Source organism: Triticum dicoccoides, chromosome 4B (genome assembly GCF_002162155.2).
Source record: "Triticum dicoccoides isolate Atlit2015 ecotype Zavitan chromosome 4B, WEW_v2.0, whole genome shotgun sequence".
NCBI lineage: Eukaryota > Viridiplantae > Streptophyta > Magnoliopsida > Poales > Poaceae > Triticum > Triticum dicoccoides.
Window position 1 is genome coordinate 160,698,489 of NC_041387.1, and position 17,925 is coordinate 160,716,413.

The following is a 17,925-nucleotide window of genomic DNA, read 5'->3' on the forward strand; positions in this document are numbered from 1 at the left end:
AGGGCCTATAGTAGTAAACCGGCATAGATGTATAACTTGTATTGTAAGTTAGGTAAAGAAAGAGACCGAGCCATACACTTGTATGAGTTGGCCTCGGGATTCTATAAACCGATCGACGTCAACCTGTGTATATAAAGGTACGACCCGGCGACGGTTCAGGGACAAGAAACAACAGCTCGAGAGATAGGTAAAGCGGATTCGCTCCCTGCTCATCGAGATCAATCATAACCACAACAACTGGATCGTAGGCTTTTACCTTCACCGCAAGGGGCTGAACCAGTATAAATCTCCTGTGTCCTTTGTTCCGGTTTAACCCCTTTAAGCTAATCTCGTTGCGATGGCTCCACGACTAAGTCCTTCTGCTAGGACATCTGACGTGTTAATTCCATGACCTGGATCACAAACACAGAACTCAGTTCCTGAGGACGGCTGCAATGAGGCAACCCACCATGTACTCCTACATGGCCTCTCACCACTACCTTTACCAAATCATGTTCACACACTTAGCTCTCAACAGTAGGACATGTTCACCACATTCCAATTCATCCCCGATGAATCAGACCTGACTCAACTCTAGGCAGAAGCAGGCATGACGAACAAGCATGAATGAGTAGGCACATCAGGGCTCAAACAACTCCTACTCATGCTAGTGGGTTTCATCTATTTACTATGGCAATGACAAGTCATGCAGAGGAAAGGGGTTCAACTACCGCAGCATGTAACAGCTGAATCGTTGTTGTCCTAATGCAGTAAAAGAGAGCAGGAGCGAGAGAGTGGGATTGTATCGGAATGAACAAGGGGGTTTTGCTTTCCTGGCACTTCTGAAGATAGTATAGTTCTTCATCGGTGTCATCGATCTCATCGTCGGAACACGTCTAGTGAGAGGGGACAATTACCGACAACAAAGAAGGAAACACAATCAATGCAATGCACAATGTGATGCATGATCATGACATGGAAAAATGTCTGTGTTGGGCTAATGCCACCTAAACCAGATGGTTTGAGTCATTTTGAACCAAAGGTTCAATCCCAAACCCTACTTATGAATTTACATAGTGCCTTATCATGTTTTGCACTAAACAACAGGGTTAAGTTGCTTAAACATACTTTAAACAAGTGTAGATGGATAGATTGGATTTTTCTGATCATTTTTCATATATAAATCTTTGCATTTGGAGTTACGGATTAATTTCTATGAATTTTAGAAGTTTTGGGCATTTTTTGAAAATAAATAAATCGTTTAGATTTACTTAAAATCCAGAAAAGTGGTTACTGTATCAGCATTATGTCAGTGTGACGTCAGCAAGTCAGCAGGGGCCGGTCAGGTCAAACCTGACCTGTGGGGCCTACATGTCAGTGACTAATTAATTAATCTAATTTAACTAACACTAACCTAGTTTAGTTAGCCAGGCAGGGCCCGCATGTCATGGACCCAGGGGGTCAAATCCCTGGTCAGGAGGGTCAAACCTACCGGCGGCGTGACGCCAGCGAGGCCAGACGTGGCGGAGGGCTGCGGGATTGCGTCTCCGGCTACCAAACCAACGGCAGAGGCCATCTACGTGACGAGGAGGCTCGGTCGCATCGACTAGTGCCATTGGTTTCGCCGGAGGTGGCCTAGAACAACGGCGGCGGCCACTTGGGCGGCGGCCGGAGTTCGGCTTGGAGGGGAGAAGGACCTACGATGCACGACTGTGGCCGGTGTTGGTCGTGTTCGGCTCCTCGGAGCTCGGTGAGCACGGCGGCATGCTCAAAAATGGGCGGGGGCGACTGTGGCCACGGCAACGAAATGGCATGGCGGCGGCAAGCTCGGCCGTGGTCGAAGGACGCGGCTAGGACACGGGAACGGAGGGGGCGTGCAAGGAAAAAGCAGCGGGAGCTCACAACGGTCCTGAAGATCAGCATGGGAGGCTCGGGGACGGCCAGCGAATCGACGACGGGGAGGTCCGGCGACCGGTGGTGAAGTAGATGACGACTGCGTTGCTTCGGTGCCTCCGGGCTCGTGAGATTCGTCAGAGAGGATCCGCTCGAGGTAGCAGAGGCGATGGACGACTCAGGGAGGCGAGGCATGCGTGGTGGCTGCAGTGGAGCTCGTCGGCGTTCTCTTGCGCTTGCGGACGGTCGCGGGAGAGAGGGGCAGAGAGGGGAATCACCACGGGAGAGAGAAGGAGAGGGCCAGGGGGTGCGTGGCGGCTTTAGCCGGTCCAGGGCGTCGGCAGAAGCAGGAGGTGGCCAGGGCGTGTGGCCACACGCGCCCGACGTCCTTCTGTCCCAAGGAGGAGGACGACTGGCACTGTGGGCCAGTGGGCTGCACAGTGCTGGGCCAGCTAGGTTGCGAGAGGTAAGCCCCAGGTAACTCTCTCTCTCTCTCTCTTCCTTTTTCTTTCTGTTTTCTAATTCTGACATTTGTTTCTAGACTTAGTAAAAATAGCTAGGCACTTTCAAAAATCATTCAACTGACTGAGGTCATTGTTTGGAATATTTCCAACTGTAAACGTTTCCGTTTATGATTATTTGGGCATTTAATATATTTTATAGGATTTAAATGCCCAAATGCAAATACTATATGATTTAATTCAGTGACCCCCAATTGACCAAGAAAAATGTGCAATATTTTTGGCAGAGGTTCAAGACCAATCCAAAGATGATGAACATTTTTGGGAAGGCATTTTGGGTTCATTGAAAATATTTTTATTTGAACCTAGTTGAATTCATTCTGATGCTAGCGTTCGGTTAAACCCCATTTCAACTTAAATAGAATTTAAACATGATGCAACAAGATGCAAAACACCAGTCAGTACTAGAAGCTAGGTATGTGACAGTTGATCTATTTGAATAGCCGTGTCCATGGTAACAGGACGCTTGGAGTTGTATTCCGGCCTCTGACATTTAGAACTGGATACTTAATAAAACACACCCAGATAAGTTCGAGAGACAACCCGGTGATCGCTCTCCCACAGGGCGATTAGGGGAGGATCACCGAGTAGGATTATGCTATACATTGTCACTTGTTACTATACCAACTACTCTCTCTTCTACTGCTTCAAGATGGAGGCTGCCAGAAGCGTAGTCTTCGATAGGACTAGCTTCTCTCCCTCTTATTTTGGCATTCTGCAGTTTAGTCCATAGATTCTACCCTGATAAGTGCATTTCATATATATAATTTGGCACTCAAATTTAGCATCTATCGTGATATATCCATCCATTCTTACTATGAACTGTGATATATTTGGATGAAAATCATATAAAAGATCATTTACTACTCAGTGGTTTGTTTTGCAGAAAGTGCGAGAAGGCACTATAAATCTTCATGATTCCGACATTGAGGATAACTATAAGAGTTAAGGGCAGGAAAGATGAAGAGGAACAAGACAAGGAGCTAGAAGAGATGAAGAAAGGACTTGGGTGAGAAGAAACGAAGTAAGCAGAGGTGCAAGTTAAAGGAGAGAGGGACCTTCTTGTGAAGAAGAAGAAAAGGAGAAGGGCCAATGTGCAAATGGGCAGATCTGATCGGAGGGGAACAAAATCCCTAGCGGCATCCTTCTTTCTCCTTGGGCCTGGCATCTCACCTCTCTCCTTCTCCACCACCAGCCGCCGCCACGGCCAGGCCGGCGTGGTGGTGCGCCTCCGCAGCTCATCCATCCACCAGCACCACCATCACACGGCCATCCCACCACATCACCCATCTCCATCCACCAGCGTTGCATCACCACCTCGCGCCATCCATCTCCCACCTCCAGCACCACCGCGCCTCAACCCCACGCTCGCGCGCCCAACCAGACGAGGCGTCTGGTGTCCTATGCGACTCTCCCTGCCCCCTACTGAATCTGTTGCTGCTCTTCTTGTTGCGCCCGACCTCTGATGCTCCTTCTTCCCCTGCCTTGCTGCTGCTCTCTGCCTAACCTCCCCACGCCTCTGTTGTTCTTCTTGCCCAAACCATGCTGTTACTCCTTATCTGAACCTACTGTTGCTAATGCGCTCTGCTGCTTCTTCTCCCATGTCACTGCTGCTGCTCTTCTTTTCTTTCCCCTACTGCTGCTCCTTCTCTGAACCTCACGATGCTGCTCCATCTCCTAAACACTGCTGCTCCCAACTCCCTGCTGCTATCTCTCTCTACTTCCCCTGCTACTCTTCTTCTCTAAACCTACCTGCTGCTGCTCTCTCTCTCTCTCTCTCTCTCTGAAATTTCTGTAACTTTGAGAAGTTTATTGTTCAGTACTTTGTAATATTCAGCATTGAGATGTTTTATTACATGTAATATTCAGATTTGTTAAGTGTAATATCCTACTATTTGGTTCAGTTTCGAAGTTCAATATAAATGCTTGATTCGTATGTCCTTTGTCCTGACTAGTTGATACCTTGTCACTTTGAGAAATATTTGACTTGTCATACTTTGTTTAGTGAAATAGTATTCTTCATATGTGTGTGGTGTCCTATGATATATATACATATGTGTGTGTTTGTAATGTGAGTTATATCAATTCTGTCGTATATCCATGATTCTTCTCTCTGTACATGTTAGATAAACCAATGTGTTCTAGTCTTGTTGATTCTCTTGTGAGATGATGTTCGCCTGTGTTAGTGTTCTAATTTCTCAAGCATATAGAAAATACCAAAAAGAGAGTGAGTGCAATCTTAATCTCCCTATGTTGTTCTGCATTTTCTTTGTCATCAACCTTGTTTAGTTTAGGTTTATTTTCTTACATTCATAATCTGAATTGTGTTACCTAGCTTTAGCCGAGCATAGTTGCCGTCGCCTAGTCCCTGTGGAGAACACGACATCCGTAGTTTGGGGCGTAAAAACCCCGCTATACTTTCAATAGATTATTTTGGCACCGTTGCCGGGGACTAGCGTCGAGCGATTGTGTTAGGCTATAGACTAGATTTACTTTAGTTCCTTGTTCAATTCGTCGTGTTTTTCATTTTCAGTGTTTTTCCTCTACTTTCCCCCATTGTTGCTTCGGCTTATTAGGATACTAACCTTCCAACTAGTGTTTACTGTTTATGAGTGTGTGTAGGGAATCATAAATCTTTGGTGGTTGTTCTATAGTTACACTTGGTTAAGATATGGCATTGCTTCGTGATCTTTGGATGCCAAGTAGTCAATGTTATATCACAGGACCGGTTTGGCCAACTATTGAGGTAGAGAATTTTGAGATGAAGCCTGGTCTTATTGCTTTGGTTCAACAACAACAGTTTGGAGGACTGCCCACTGAGGATCCTTATGAGCACTTATACCGAGTCATGGAGTATTCAGGTCCAGTCAAGTACCATGGAGTTCCTCAAGATGCTATCAAGTGCATGCTATTCTCATTCTCCCTCCGCGATGATGCTCGTGCTTGGTATCGATCCTTGCCATCAAGGTCATACAGTTGGAATGAGATATCGCGAGCTTTCTTGGATAAATATTTACCACTACACAAGCAGTCCACAATTCGAGATGCGATCTTCAATTTCGTTCAGCGTGAAGGCGAGAGCTTGTATGATGCTTGGGAGAGATACAAAGCCTTATTCAGGAGATGTCCTAATCATGGGCTCGAGAGATGGTTAGAGTTGCAGATATTCTATAGAGGATTGACTTCGAACACTCGAGTTTATGTCGATATGGTAGCGGGTGGAGCTATTACAAACAAGACACTTGATGAAGCTTTTCTGCTGATTGAGAGCATAGCTTTCCACCAACTTCAGTGGTACAATAAGAAGCCCACATCTGATTCATTGGTTTGCTTGCAAAAAATCACTACACCTCAACCACCAATTCTTACACAAAAGCTCGAGCCTCTATCTCAGTTTGACAAGGTTGAGCTTGCATGGATTATATTTGACGATGATGACACCATTCTAGTGGACACACACGCTACAGATCATCTAGATACTAGTGTTGGAGATTCAGTTTTGCATTGTGATGATTCTTCCATGGATGAGCCAGAGCTGCAGTTCGTTGCTTTTGATATTGAGGAGTCACCTTTAGTTGATATTGATCATGTGCTGCTAGAGCCAGATATGGACAAGTTCGCCTTTGATGATGTTAGCCGCATTGATTCTTCAACACTTGAGCCTGAGATGGAGAGCTTCATGGTTGATTATGGTGAGGTGGATTCAGATGTCAAGGAGTCAAGCTCTATTTCACTTGTTGACACAAGTGCGGTGGAAATTTCTACTACCACACCTCACTTGGTATCTTCAATTGAGGTAGTCCTGAAGCTTCTTCCCAAGTATCTTAGGTATGATATCAGCTTTCTCGACAAGATATGCCATATCATGGATACAGCCTATGCACCATGCGATTTATTGATGATATCTATTTATCATATGCTCAATAGATATGCTTATGTGATAGGATACTCTATTGATGACATAGAGGGCATTGTCCCTATCATTTGTATTGGCTTGGTTGTTCAGTGTGCTTTCAGGTTTATGCTTGTGCACCATTCATTGCGGGCTAACCAAGTTCGAGATGACATTCCCTGGGATCCTGGTGGATTCACGGCATGGTGATGAGGATAAGCAAGGAGCACACATGAAGAGAGAAGCTGGAGCATGCATGAGGAAGCAAAAGGAGAGGAGTCGCAATGCACGAGGATGTGGGAGTGATCGAGTGAGACCTACATCAAAGCCCGGTGAGCTGTTCCGTGACCCATTCTGAATATCATAAATACATGCTCAATTCAATTGCTAGTTGGGTTGCCTGAGCTAGTTATTACTTGTTGTCAAGCTGAAATTCACCTTTGGCATTGTGCTTGATGTGAATTTGTGAACTTGATTTCTGAATGCCTTGTAAACTAGTGATCTACACCATGCATGCTTTGCTGAAATTTGTGGAAGTTATTAGTTTTGAGTGCTCAAATCCTAAGTACACTAGAAAACAATCATTTTCTGTTTTTACCTTGATACACCTAGATCACCATGTTTAGATGCTGAATTTGTGCTAAGTGTGTTCCAATTGAGAGCAATCACCTAACCACTATGGATTAGCATGCTATGTTCCCTAGATCGGTAGCATGTGAACCAGACATGGGGAAGTGATGATTCCTATTTTTGTGCTTATGCGTTGTTCATTTAAGATAAATAATAATGAATAAATAAGTCTGGCTACCTACAGTAGCATGTCATGTTCCCGGGATCGGTGGCATGTGAAATCGGGTTAGCTTGGGCAGTAATTAATAATAATAAAAATGTAATTGTTGAACCAGGTGTATACCATGTTCTCGGGATCGGTGGTATGTTCCTTTGGGGAGACAAACAAAAAAATTAATAAAAATTGGTTGAGCCAGGTGTATACCATGTTCTCGGGATCGGTGGTATGTTCCTTCGGTGAGACTAATAAAATAATATGTGTGTTTCTTTCAAATTCAATAAGTGGTTCAACCACAAAGTCATATTTCTGCAAATAAGAGATTTAATTCTAGTTCTTTTTGTTCTCGGGATCATGCTCTCTTTAGGAACCATTTGGCGCAGTCATCATTTAAACTTGTTGATCCTCTTTTATCACTGTAAAAGTTTAAAATGGTCATGCTTACTAGTATCCTACTGCTTTGTAGCACTCCTAACCATTAATTTTCACTAGCTAAGTCTGAAGCATGCCTTGTTTGGAGATCTATTTTACCAGGACATTCCTTACTCAGTTTACTGTTCATTATCTTGCCTTTGTCATATTCCTTTGCTTGAGGACAAGCAAAGATTTAAGTGTGGGGGAACTTGATAAGTGCATTTCATATATATAATTTGGCACTCAAATTTAGCATCTATCGTGATATATCCATCCATTCTTACTATGAACTGTGATATATTTGGATGAAAATCATATCAAAGATCATTTACTACTCAGTGGTTTGTTTTGCAAAAAAGTGCGAGAAGGCACTATAAATCTTCATGATTCCGACATTGAGGATAACTATATGAGATAAGGGCAGGAAAGAAGAAGAGGAACAAGACAAGAAGCTAGAAGAGATGAAGAAAGGACTTGGGTGAGAAGAAACAAAGTAAGCAGAGGGGCAAGTTAAAGGAGAGAGGGACCTTCTTGTGAAGGAAGAAGAAAAGGAGAAGGGCCAATGTGCAAATGGGCAGATCTGATCGAAGGGGAACAAAATCCCTAGAGGCATCCTTCTTTCTCCTTGGGCCTGGCATCTCATGTCTCTCCTTCTCCCCTTCTTCTCCACCACCAGCCGCCGCCACGGCCAGGCCGGCGTGGTGGTGCGCCTCCGCAGCCCATCCATCCACCAGAACCACCATCACACGGCCATCCCACCACAGCACCCATCTCCATCCACCAGCGTTGCATCACCACCTCGCGCCATCCATCTCCCACCTCCAGCACCACCACGCCTCAACCCCACGCTCGTGCGCCCAACCAGACGAGGCGTCTGGTGCCCTACGCGACTCTCCCTGCCCCCTACTGATTCTGTTGTTGCTCTTCTTGTTGCGCCCGACCTCTGCTGCTCCTTCTTCCCCTACCTTGCTGCTGCTCTCTGCCTAACCTCCCCACGCCTCTGTTGTTCTTCTTGCCCAAACCATGCTGTTACTCCTTATCTGAACCTACTGTTGCTACTACGCTCTGCTGCTTCTTCTCCCATGTCACTGTTGCTGCTCTTCTTTTCTTTCCCCTACTGCTGCTCCTTCTCTGAACCTCACGATGCTGCTCCATCTCCTAAACGCTGCTGCTCCCAACCCCCTGCTGCTATCTCTCTCTACTTCCCCTGCTACTCTTCTTCTCTAAACCTACCTGCTGCTGCTGCTCTCTCTCTCTCTCTCTCTCAAATTTCTGTAACTTTGAGAAGTTTATTGTTCAGTACTTTGTAATATTCAGCATTGAGATGTTTTATTACATGTAATATTCAGATTTGTTAAGTGTAATATCCTACTGTTTGGTTCAATTTCGAAGTTCAATATAAATGCTTGATTAGTATGTCCTTTGTCCTGACTAGTTGATACATTGTCACTTTGAGAAATATTTGACTTGTCATACTTTGTTTAGTGACACAGTATTCTTCATATGTGTGTGGTGTCCTGTGATATATATACATATGTGTGTGTTTGTAATGTGAGTTATATCAATTCTGTCCTATATCCATGATTCTTCTCTCTGTACATGTTAGATAAACCAATGTGTTCTAGTCTTGTTGATTCTCTTGTGTGATGATGTTCGCCTATGTTAGTGTTCTAATTTCTCAAGCATATAGAAAATACCAAAAAGAGAGTGATTGCAATCTTAATCTCCCTATGTTGTTCTGCATTTTCTTTGTCATCAACCTTGTTTAGTTTAGGTTTATTTTCTTACATTCATAATCTGAATTGTGTTTCCTAGCTTTAGCCGAGCATAGTCGCCGTCGCCTAGTCCCTGTGGAGAACACGACATCCGTAGTTTGGGGCGTAAAAACCCCGCTATACTTTCAATAGATTATACCCCTTTATGTAGATCTGATGTAAGTCTTGTGAGTACTTTGGATGAGTACTCACGGTTGCTTTGCTACCTCTTTTCCCTCTATACCCGGTTGATGTGATCAGATGGCGGATCCCAGGAGCCAGCTACCGCCGACGAAGATGACTACTATCCCGATGGTGCCTACTACTACGTACAGGCCGCCGACGACCAGGAGTAGATAGGAGGCTCCCAGGAAGGAGGCCTGCACCGCTTTGATCTATATCCATGTTTGTGCTAGCCATCTTATGGAAACTTGTTTAACTTATGTCTGCACTCTGATATTGTTGCTTCTGCTGACTCATTTAGTGTCACCCCTAGTTGGTTTTGGAGTATTGACGACAAACGTGGTTGAGGGACTAATGTGATTGTGAGATTCACAGGAGAACACAGGTAGAAGTCCCTCATTTATTCAGCTTACCTATTATAGATGACCCCTAAAAATATATGAAGACATTGAAGACAATGGTGGTCCATGAAGACATTCACGTCGAAGATAATGACGTGTGAATACATTCACTTGACATCAATGGAGTGCGAAGATGTAGTTTCTTTCGTTGGTTTATTTTCTTCTTTCTTGAGTCATAGGAACCACTGAACTATTAAGTGGGGTCCAGGTGAACAAAGTCTGAAAACTAACGTGATGCTCAACCCAAATCCTATGTCTTCGAGTGAAGATAATAAGAGAAAATCTTATTCGGAGTTGGATGAGTCAGCTTTACTTGTAGTCCAAGTCTAGCTACCGCATGTGTTTGAAATCCTACCATTGGACACGTGTCAGTTCTGTAGGATTATGGGATCCGCAAACCCTTGATAGGTTCAAACTCAGGGGGGGTGCAGATATCTCAACCTACCCAGCCTGCCTACTCGCGATCCTCCTAAGCCTAGCGTGACAAGCTCAAAGAGACAAAGAGACACAATAGTTTATCCTGGTTCGGGCCACCTTGCAATTTAATACCCTACTCCAGCGTTTTGGTGGATTGCCTCGAAGGGCTGAGGATGAACTAGTAAAGTGGATGGACTGGCCTCAGGAGGTGAGGTGTTCTTGAGCTGGTGTGGTGTGACCTAGTTCGACTTGTTCTGCCTCTATGGTGGTGGTTGGTCCTATTTATAGTGGCCTTGGTCCTCTTCCCAAATGTCGGCGAGAAGGGATCCCACAACGGCCAGATTTGAAAGGGTACAAGTTACAACTTATCCTGACAAAAGTAGTCTTCTCCTGCGAAAAGCCTCTGGTCGTGACACTGCGGTGGGCTCGTTGATGACCTCCATCCTACCTTCCTGGCGGTCTTGGTCTTGTTGCACCAGAATGGAAACCTTCGGCTAATTCCTCGAGACTCCGCGCCTATGGCTTGCCTCCCTTGCACCAAAGAGGAAACCTGCACTCTGCACCCGCGTGGCACCCGCCTGGCCTTGGTCGTCATGGCTCACATCAGCTGACCCTCGTGAGGTGATCCTTGCATAGAACTCTCCGCCCCTCGGAAGCCAGCCTGGGGAGGCCGATCCCCTTGGGGGTCTTGGCATCGTCCGCCTCGCGAGGCTTGGCCCCTCGCGAGGGTCTTGTGTTGTTGATGCTGAAGCTGGGCCGTACCAGGCCGTCGATGGAGCCAGGTGGTGGGCCACAGGTAGGCAGGGCTGGATACCCCCAAATCCAGGACGCCGACAGTAGCCCCGGGGCACAAGGCACGCTCAGACTTGGCTTCCACGCGAAGATAAAGGGCAAGTGCGGAGCTCCGCGGGCCCTAACCGCCTGCAGCCTTGATGACACATGGCGGTTGATGGGACGTGGGCGACTCCGCTCCCCCACGCTGCCTCGGCAACTATTTCCATCAGACAAAAGGGTTGCCGTCCGCCGCCAGGCTTTTATTGCCCCTTATTTGCCTTGCTCTAGATCCCCTTCTCCTAGCAGCAAAATAACTCACCAGATCTGCCGATTTTCCCCCCAATCTCTTGCTCGATGGCCGCTTAGAAGACCACGTCTTCTGCCTCGGCTGCCAGCTCCACCTAGTACGAGCCAGTGCCGCTGGCGCCCTGTGTGGCCGGGGAGAAGCTCCAGACTGCGCACGTCCTGACGGTGAGTGAAGACAACGAGTGGAAGGAGATGGCGCTCCGGGTTGCCACCGCTGTGCTGGAGCCTGCGAACGACACTTTCTTTACCTTCTTCATGCACAACGTCTACTCGGGGCTGGTGCCCCCATTCTCCCGCTTCTTCTACGCCGTTCTTCACCACTATGGCCTCCATGTGCTCCACATTCATGCCAACTCCATCCTCCTCCTGTCCATCTTCGCCTTCTACTATGAGGCGTTTATGGGGGTGATGCCCTCCGTCGCCATGCTCCGCCACTTCTTCTTCCTTCACATTACTGGCGAAAATCCGGTTGGGTGCATCAACTTCGTTGCGGCGCGGGGTGGTAATGCAATCTCCCGCGCCGGGAAGAAGGTAGATGATGCCGTGAAGAGTGGGTTCTGATGGATGCCAAGTGCTCCCAGAGCTCGTTGGAGCTACCGACCAAACTCCCCGTCTCCGACAAGGGGTGGTATTCTAAGAAGATCACCGACCCTTCCATGACGCCGTTGGTAAAGAAGATGGAGAAGGACCTAAGGAGCGAGAAGCTGACGGGGGCATGTTCACCAAGGAGTTCTTGAGGCAGTGCATAGCGCCTCTCCAAGATCGCTCCCGCCCCCTGTGGAAGCTTGGCGGCGTTGACGACAAGATCCACCTACGCCAGGATACCCTTCCCGAGGAGGAGCTAAGCAAGGTGTTGCTATACTTGACAGGGAAGGACCCGACTTATCCTCTGGAAGATTGGCTCCCGCTGTACTGTCGGGATGACGTCAAGGAGGTTGCCGCTGCTATGCCGGTCTTCGATGAGTTTGGGCTTGTGCGGGCAGGGCCTTCCCCGCTACCTACCGCCTTGGTGCACCTTTCCTCCGACGATCAATCCTTCGAGGCCACCGAGGACGGGGTTGTGGAAGAATACTCTGCCCCGCAGTAGAGGGAGCTCCTCCGCGACTCCCCTGACAATGATGATGATGAGCCTCCAGTGGTGGAGGTGTCGTGCCCTTCTGGAGTAACCACGAGATCAGGGTGTCCTCTTCAAAGCAGCCCAAGCGGGCGACCATGAAGAAGGGCAGGACCGTGCTGCTTCCTCCGGGCAGTGTTCCGCCTTCGCCGACTATGTCCCGAACGGCACCAACCGCGAGCTCTCCTGCTCCCAGCAGTTTAGCACTGGCTGCCCCGCCTCAACGCCCGTTGTTGTGCCTGAAGAGGAACTATGTCTTTGCCGGCCAGTAAGTCGTTTCCTTAGCCTTGTTTGTTGATTCTTGAAGCGATGCTTTGCGTCTTTGTCTGTCATTAGGCATCAGCCGTCAAAGAAGCAGAAAGAGGACACGGAGGTCACTTAGGTCGAGGGCGTTGAAGGGGCTGCCGCGGCCCTGTCGAATGTGAATGCCGTGGCCCCGCAGCTCTGGAGGTGGTGCCGTCTCCCCAGGGCGTGGAAGCCCATCCTCAGGTGGTGCCAGTGCGTTTGGCGAGGCCGACCCCACCGACACCCACTCTTGCTGCGGCTGCTGAGGTTTACTGGCCTCCGGAGCCCCCGGTCCTTCCTGAGGCTGAGGTTTCTTCCGTCTTCGCACCGAGGGCGTCTCCTCCCTTTCCCAACTTGTGGTCGAGCCATGGCACTCCTGCCACCTCCGGGGCCCTGGAGAAGGCATGGGCGTCACTGGACCTCCTCCAGGGCAAACATCGGGGCCTGGATCGTCGCTCAGCGCAAGGACGCCTGGGGATGATTTCTGGTTGGCTTCAGGCCGACGCGTCTATCCGCGCGGCCTGGGGATATGCGGAGGAAGCCCAGAGGTGCTTGTGGTGGTTGCCTCCGAGCGCAACCTGGCGCGGAAGGATGCCACAGAAGGTGAGGATCAGTGCCGCGTGGTGGAGGATGAACTGAAAGCTCTTTAGGATCAGCAGGCTGCCCAGGCCAGCCAGCTCCAGGAGCGGGAGGAGAAGCTGAAGGCCCAGGAGGCTGCCATCGCTGATCGAGGCGCCGAGGTTAAGAAGTCAGCCTTGGAGCAGGCTGTGGAGCGCGACCGCCTGACGAAGCTGAAGGAGGAGGCAGAGGCGGCGCAAGCGGCCCTTGTCGAGGCCAAGAAGGTGGCCCCCTTGGAGCGCAGCACCCTTTCCTCCCTCGAGGTAAATTTCCACAAGGCTCTGAAGTCGCTCTTTGGGGACGATTACTCGAAGAAGGCGGCGGTGACGACCCCGAGGGATAGCCCTGCTACTCTGCTTCCTGAAGTCTTGGTGGTGCTCGAAGATGCTGTCAACGGGGTTGCCTCATTGGTGGAAAGCGAGGCGCGCTCACTTTCTTCCTTAGTGTTGACGTGTGTCTTCAGCCATCTCTATCTTCAGGATGCCGGCTTCGACCTCTCCTCCTTCCTTACTCCGATGGACTCCGGCTCCCAGGATTCTGCTGCTGCCACCATGAAGAGCTCCATGGACGCCATGCTGAGTAAGTTCTTGGTCGTCGGTCCTCCGACCGAGGTGGTTCGAACGGGCGACGCGCCTGGCATCGAGGCTCCTCTAGAGGGCAATGGTGATGCCCACGTTTGAAGAGGTGGCTTGGGGACACTGCTTTTCCCTGTTCGTCCTATATCATGTAGCTTGCCTCGAGGAAGCGTTTAAGACTGTTTGCTTGGAACAATATGTTTTGTAATAATTAGATTATGTTCCCTCAACTTTTCCATTCACTTTGTTGTTCTGCGTCTACAGAGCCAGGCCCCGCGCATATCTCAGCCGCCGTTGGGTCGTCCGGATCACCAGGACGAGCCCAAGGGGTGAGGGGCTACGTGACTAGTTAGGCTCCTGAGATGCGATGCTCAGGAGTCCTCCTTGACGTGCGAATAGCTTAGGAAAAGGTGAAGGAGCAAGCCTTGGTGTTCTGCGTCGGCAGTGCCGGGCCCCACGCATGCCTCAGCCGCCTTTGGGTCATCCGGATCACCATGACGAGCCCAAGAGGTGAGGGGCTACGTGGCCAGTTAGGCTCCTGAGATGCGATGCTCAGGAGTCCCCCTTGACGTATGAACGACTTGAAAAAGAAGGGTGAAAGCCCGGCCTTGGCGTTCTACGTCGGCAGGGCCCAGCCCCGCGCATGCCTCTGCCACCGTTGGGTCGTCCGGATCACCAGGACGAGCCCAAAGTGTGAGGGGCTATGTGACCAATTAGGCTCCTGAGATGCGATGCTCAGGAGTCCCCCTTGACGTACGAACCGACCATCATACCTTTTCCTCACCGAGCTCTTGCTTGGGAGGGGTGCGTGAAGACCAGGCCCGTGAGGCCTGGCGAGGTGGGGTACGGAAGGCGTGAGCTGAGCGCAGCCCCCGTTCCCAGCCCCCTCGCGCTACCCTCCCGAGGGACAGCAGCACGGTGAGGCAGGTCACTGAGCCTAGAGGCTCCCTAAGGTTAATGTGGCCACGAGGCCACCCCCAGTTGTTTATCACTAGCGTGGAGCATAGCGCTTTTGCTCTTGCACGGGCATAGCCGCTCCTCGGCAGTGTCAACGGCCAGCGCAGAGCATGGTGCTTCCACTGGCACGTGGGAGGGGGCTCCCTCTGAGGAGAGCCCCCGGGGCGTGTACAGCCCATCCCTGACACGTGGCTTGCATGACAGGGCCGAAGAAGGTGTGTATGGGCACCCGTGAGACAGCGCGGGACTCACGAGGCCCTACCTCAAGGCGGTTTGTGCCTGTTCTTGATTGGGGATGCTTGTGTTAATCCTGCGAGATGGTTAGGCAACCTGCACCGAATGAGTCTCCTGAGGTTATTGCATGAGAAGGCCAGAAACCAACGACCCTAGGAGGTGACTTGAACGGGGCCGGCCCGCCAGACAGAGCTTAGCTGTTGGGTTTATCGATGTTGTAGGGACGGACCCAAGCACACACGCCGTGCCCAGTCTTCTCATGAAAAGATCCCGAGGAAAAATAGCCGGCGCGCGGTTCCCTTGGTCACGAGGGCACTAGGTCGCATGACCTTACTCATCCGCCAGTGATTAGCTCATGCGAGAACAAGGCACCAAGGGCCACGGGAGGTGACGTACACGGGGACTGGCCCGTGAGCCAAAGGTCAGCCTCTTGCATTTAGCAACGATGCAGGGATGGACCCGAGCACAGACATCATGCCAGTCCTTAATCATGAGGCGGTCGCAGGAGGCCTTGCAAGGGCGCTAGACGTTGCTAGCGACGAAGCGTCGGTGAGGCAGTTAATAATTCAAAAGTAGCTTGCAAAGGATTGTAACTGGCTCTGATAGATGCAGAAGGGATACAAGTCGTAGGGACGGACCCACACGGCCTGGGGATGATGCAGCCCGAGGGGCGCCCGCAGATTGAACGAACTAAAGTGATGTCACCTGGTACCGTCACTGAAGAGGTGTTGAAGTAGCCAAAAAACGTGCGCCACTGGAGTCGTTCTTCACGAGCCACTCCAGTGCTGAGCCTGGGGAGGCTTAGAGGGCCTGGGCGGCTCCTGAAGGTGCTCCTCCATCTCCGCCAGGATCGCCTGGTGCCTGGCCTCGCAAGCCGTCAGGGCGTCCCTCATCCAGCGTTGGAACGCTTCAGCCACGCCCGGCAGGCCGAAGGGCATGCAGACGTAGCTATGAGGTGGACCCTCGCATCGGCCAACACGAGATGGACACATGAGCTACCGAGACGTGGCCTGTTGAGCTCGGGAATGTCGATGCAGACGCGGAACCCTTTACCCTCGCCAGGGACCGTGAGCTGTGCCACGCGGCAGGCAACGATCGCCTTGCAGAGCCCTTTCTTCTTGAATCTCCTTGATTGCCTTGCTGATGAACTCCTGAACGCCTGGTGCCTCACGCCTACTGCCTTCTCTAGGGAAGCATGCTCTGAAGAGCACCTCCACATGGTGCCCGAGCGCCTCCCTCGTGACCTTGGCTAGGTCTGAGGCGCCCTCGAGGAGAGCCCCCGAGCCCAGCCTGAGAGGGGCATCGGGCGCGCCTTCCTATATGATGGGTGAAGGTGCCGCGTCCGGGGACGCGAGGCTCAGCACGGCATCCTCGAGCAATGCTCTTTCACGAGACCCCTGTCCCAGATGCAACCTCTTCGTCTTGGGGGCAACCTCAGGAGGGAGGGCGCCGTCTTCGTCTTCAGGGTTCTCGACTGCTGCAGCCTGGAAGGTGCGCTCGAGGAAGCACACCCGATCCTTCACTTGGCACGCGACCATGATGACGCCGCCGCTTCCTGGCATCTTGAGGATGTTGTAACCGTTGTGCGTAGCTGCCATGAACTTGGCCATTGCCAAGTACCCTAGGATGGCGTTGTAGGGAAGGTGGATGTCGGTAACATCGAAGTCGATGAGCTCGGTGAGGTAGTTGTTGCGCTCACGGAAGGTGGCATGGAGGTGAACCTGCCCTATCAAGTGTGTAGAACCGCCGGGCACTCCTAAAAATGGCTTGGTTGGGTGAAGCTGGCAGTATGGCACATGGAGCCCGTCGAATGTCTGAACAGACAGAAGATTGAGCCCTTCTCCGCCATCAATGAGAGTCTTGGTGATGACCACATTACTGATGACAGGGGAGAATAGCATGGGGAGTGCGCCAGCGGCGGCCGCGCACTTGAGCTGGTCTGAGCAGTTGAAGGTGATGGCACACTTGGACCACCTGAGAGGGTGAGTTGCTTCGGGCTTGGGGAGTGTCGCGTTCAGCTCGCACATGAACTGCTTGAAGATGCGGTGGGAAGCTGGGGCTTGTGAGCCGCCCAAGATGCAATTGATGGCTTGAGGCTCCTGGAAGCCCCCAGCCCCTCGTCCTGGTGGTGATCTTCATTCCTTCTTGGCGGTGGAGGTAGAGCAGCATTGCCCTGAGGGCGCTCCTAACGAGGCTTCTCTCTCCAAGCGCCCTCGCGAGGGTGGCCCTGCCAGCGATCCTCACGGGGCTGGTCGCGCCACTCCTGACGATGGTCGCGTCCGTCCCAGCGTCCTCCACCTCGGCCGCCTCAACGACCGTAGCCTCGATAGTTGCGCTCGAGGCGTCGACCGAGGTGCCTATCGCGGAGGGCCATGAGCTCCTGGCAGTCGTTCATGTTGTGGCTGTGAACATTGTGGAAGACACAGAATGGTCGGTTGCTCTTGGATGACACGGGGTGGTCGCATGCGTGCTTCATCTCTAGTTCGGCCACAAGCACGGCTGGCCCCTTGCGCTTCACGTCCTTGGTCTTGGTCTTCTTGTCTTCCAGATCAGTATCGGGGAGCTCGAGGAGGGAGAGGCGTTCCTCCTCATCCCTCGCGCACTTGTTCGCCATGTTGAACATCTCCAGAGCGGTGCAGAGATCCTCGTGGATGGTGAGATCCTCCTTCATCTTGACATCACGGACGCCATCAGTGGATGCTGAAATGATGGCCTCGTCCGACACCTTGGGGACCTTGAGGAGAACATTGTTGAAGCGCTGGATATACTTCTACAGGGTCTCTCCAGGTTGCTACTTGATGCGATGCAGGTCACCCGCGGC

At 50.8% G+C, this 17,925-nt stretch overlaps 1 protein-coding gene and 1 non-coding gene across 2 annotated transcripts; one reads left to right on the forward strand and one right to left on the reverse strand.

The window, feature by feature from the left end:
• The first annotated feature begins 3,559 nt into the window (after positions 1-3,559).
• LOC119295553 lies at positions 3,560-8,902 on the forward strand. Its single transcript, XM_037573978.1, has 2 exons — positions 3,560-6,617; positions 7,911-8,902. The coding sequence occupies exon 1, from the start codon at positions 5,065-5,067 to the stop codon at positions 6,493-6,495; it is 1,431 nt and encodes a 476-aa protein (XP_037429875.1). The 5' UTR covers positions 3,560-5,064; the 3' UTR covers positions 6,496-6,617; positions 7,911-8,902.
• Positions 5,428-5,534, reverse strand: LOC119296448. Its single transcript, XR_005145215.1, has one exon. It is a non-coding gene; the product is annotated as a small nucleolar RNA R71 (small nucleolar RNA).
• Positions 8,903-17,925: the final 9,023 nt, after the last annotated feature.

What these genes read in the sequence shown, in the direction of transcription:
- LOC119295553 (XM_037573978.1), top strand. Translation starts at nt 5,065, where the DNA reads ATGGCATTGCTTCGTGATCTTTGGATGCCAAGTAGTCAATGTTATATC.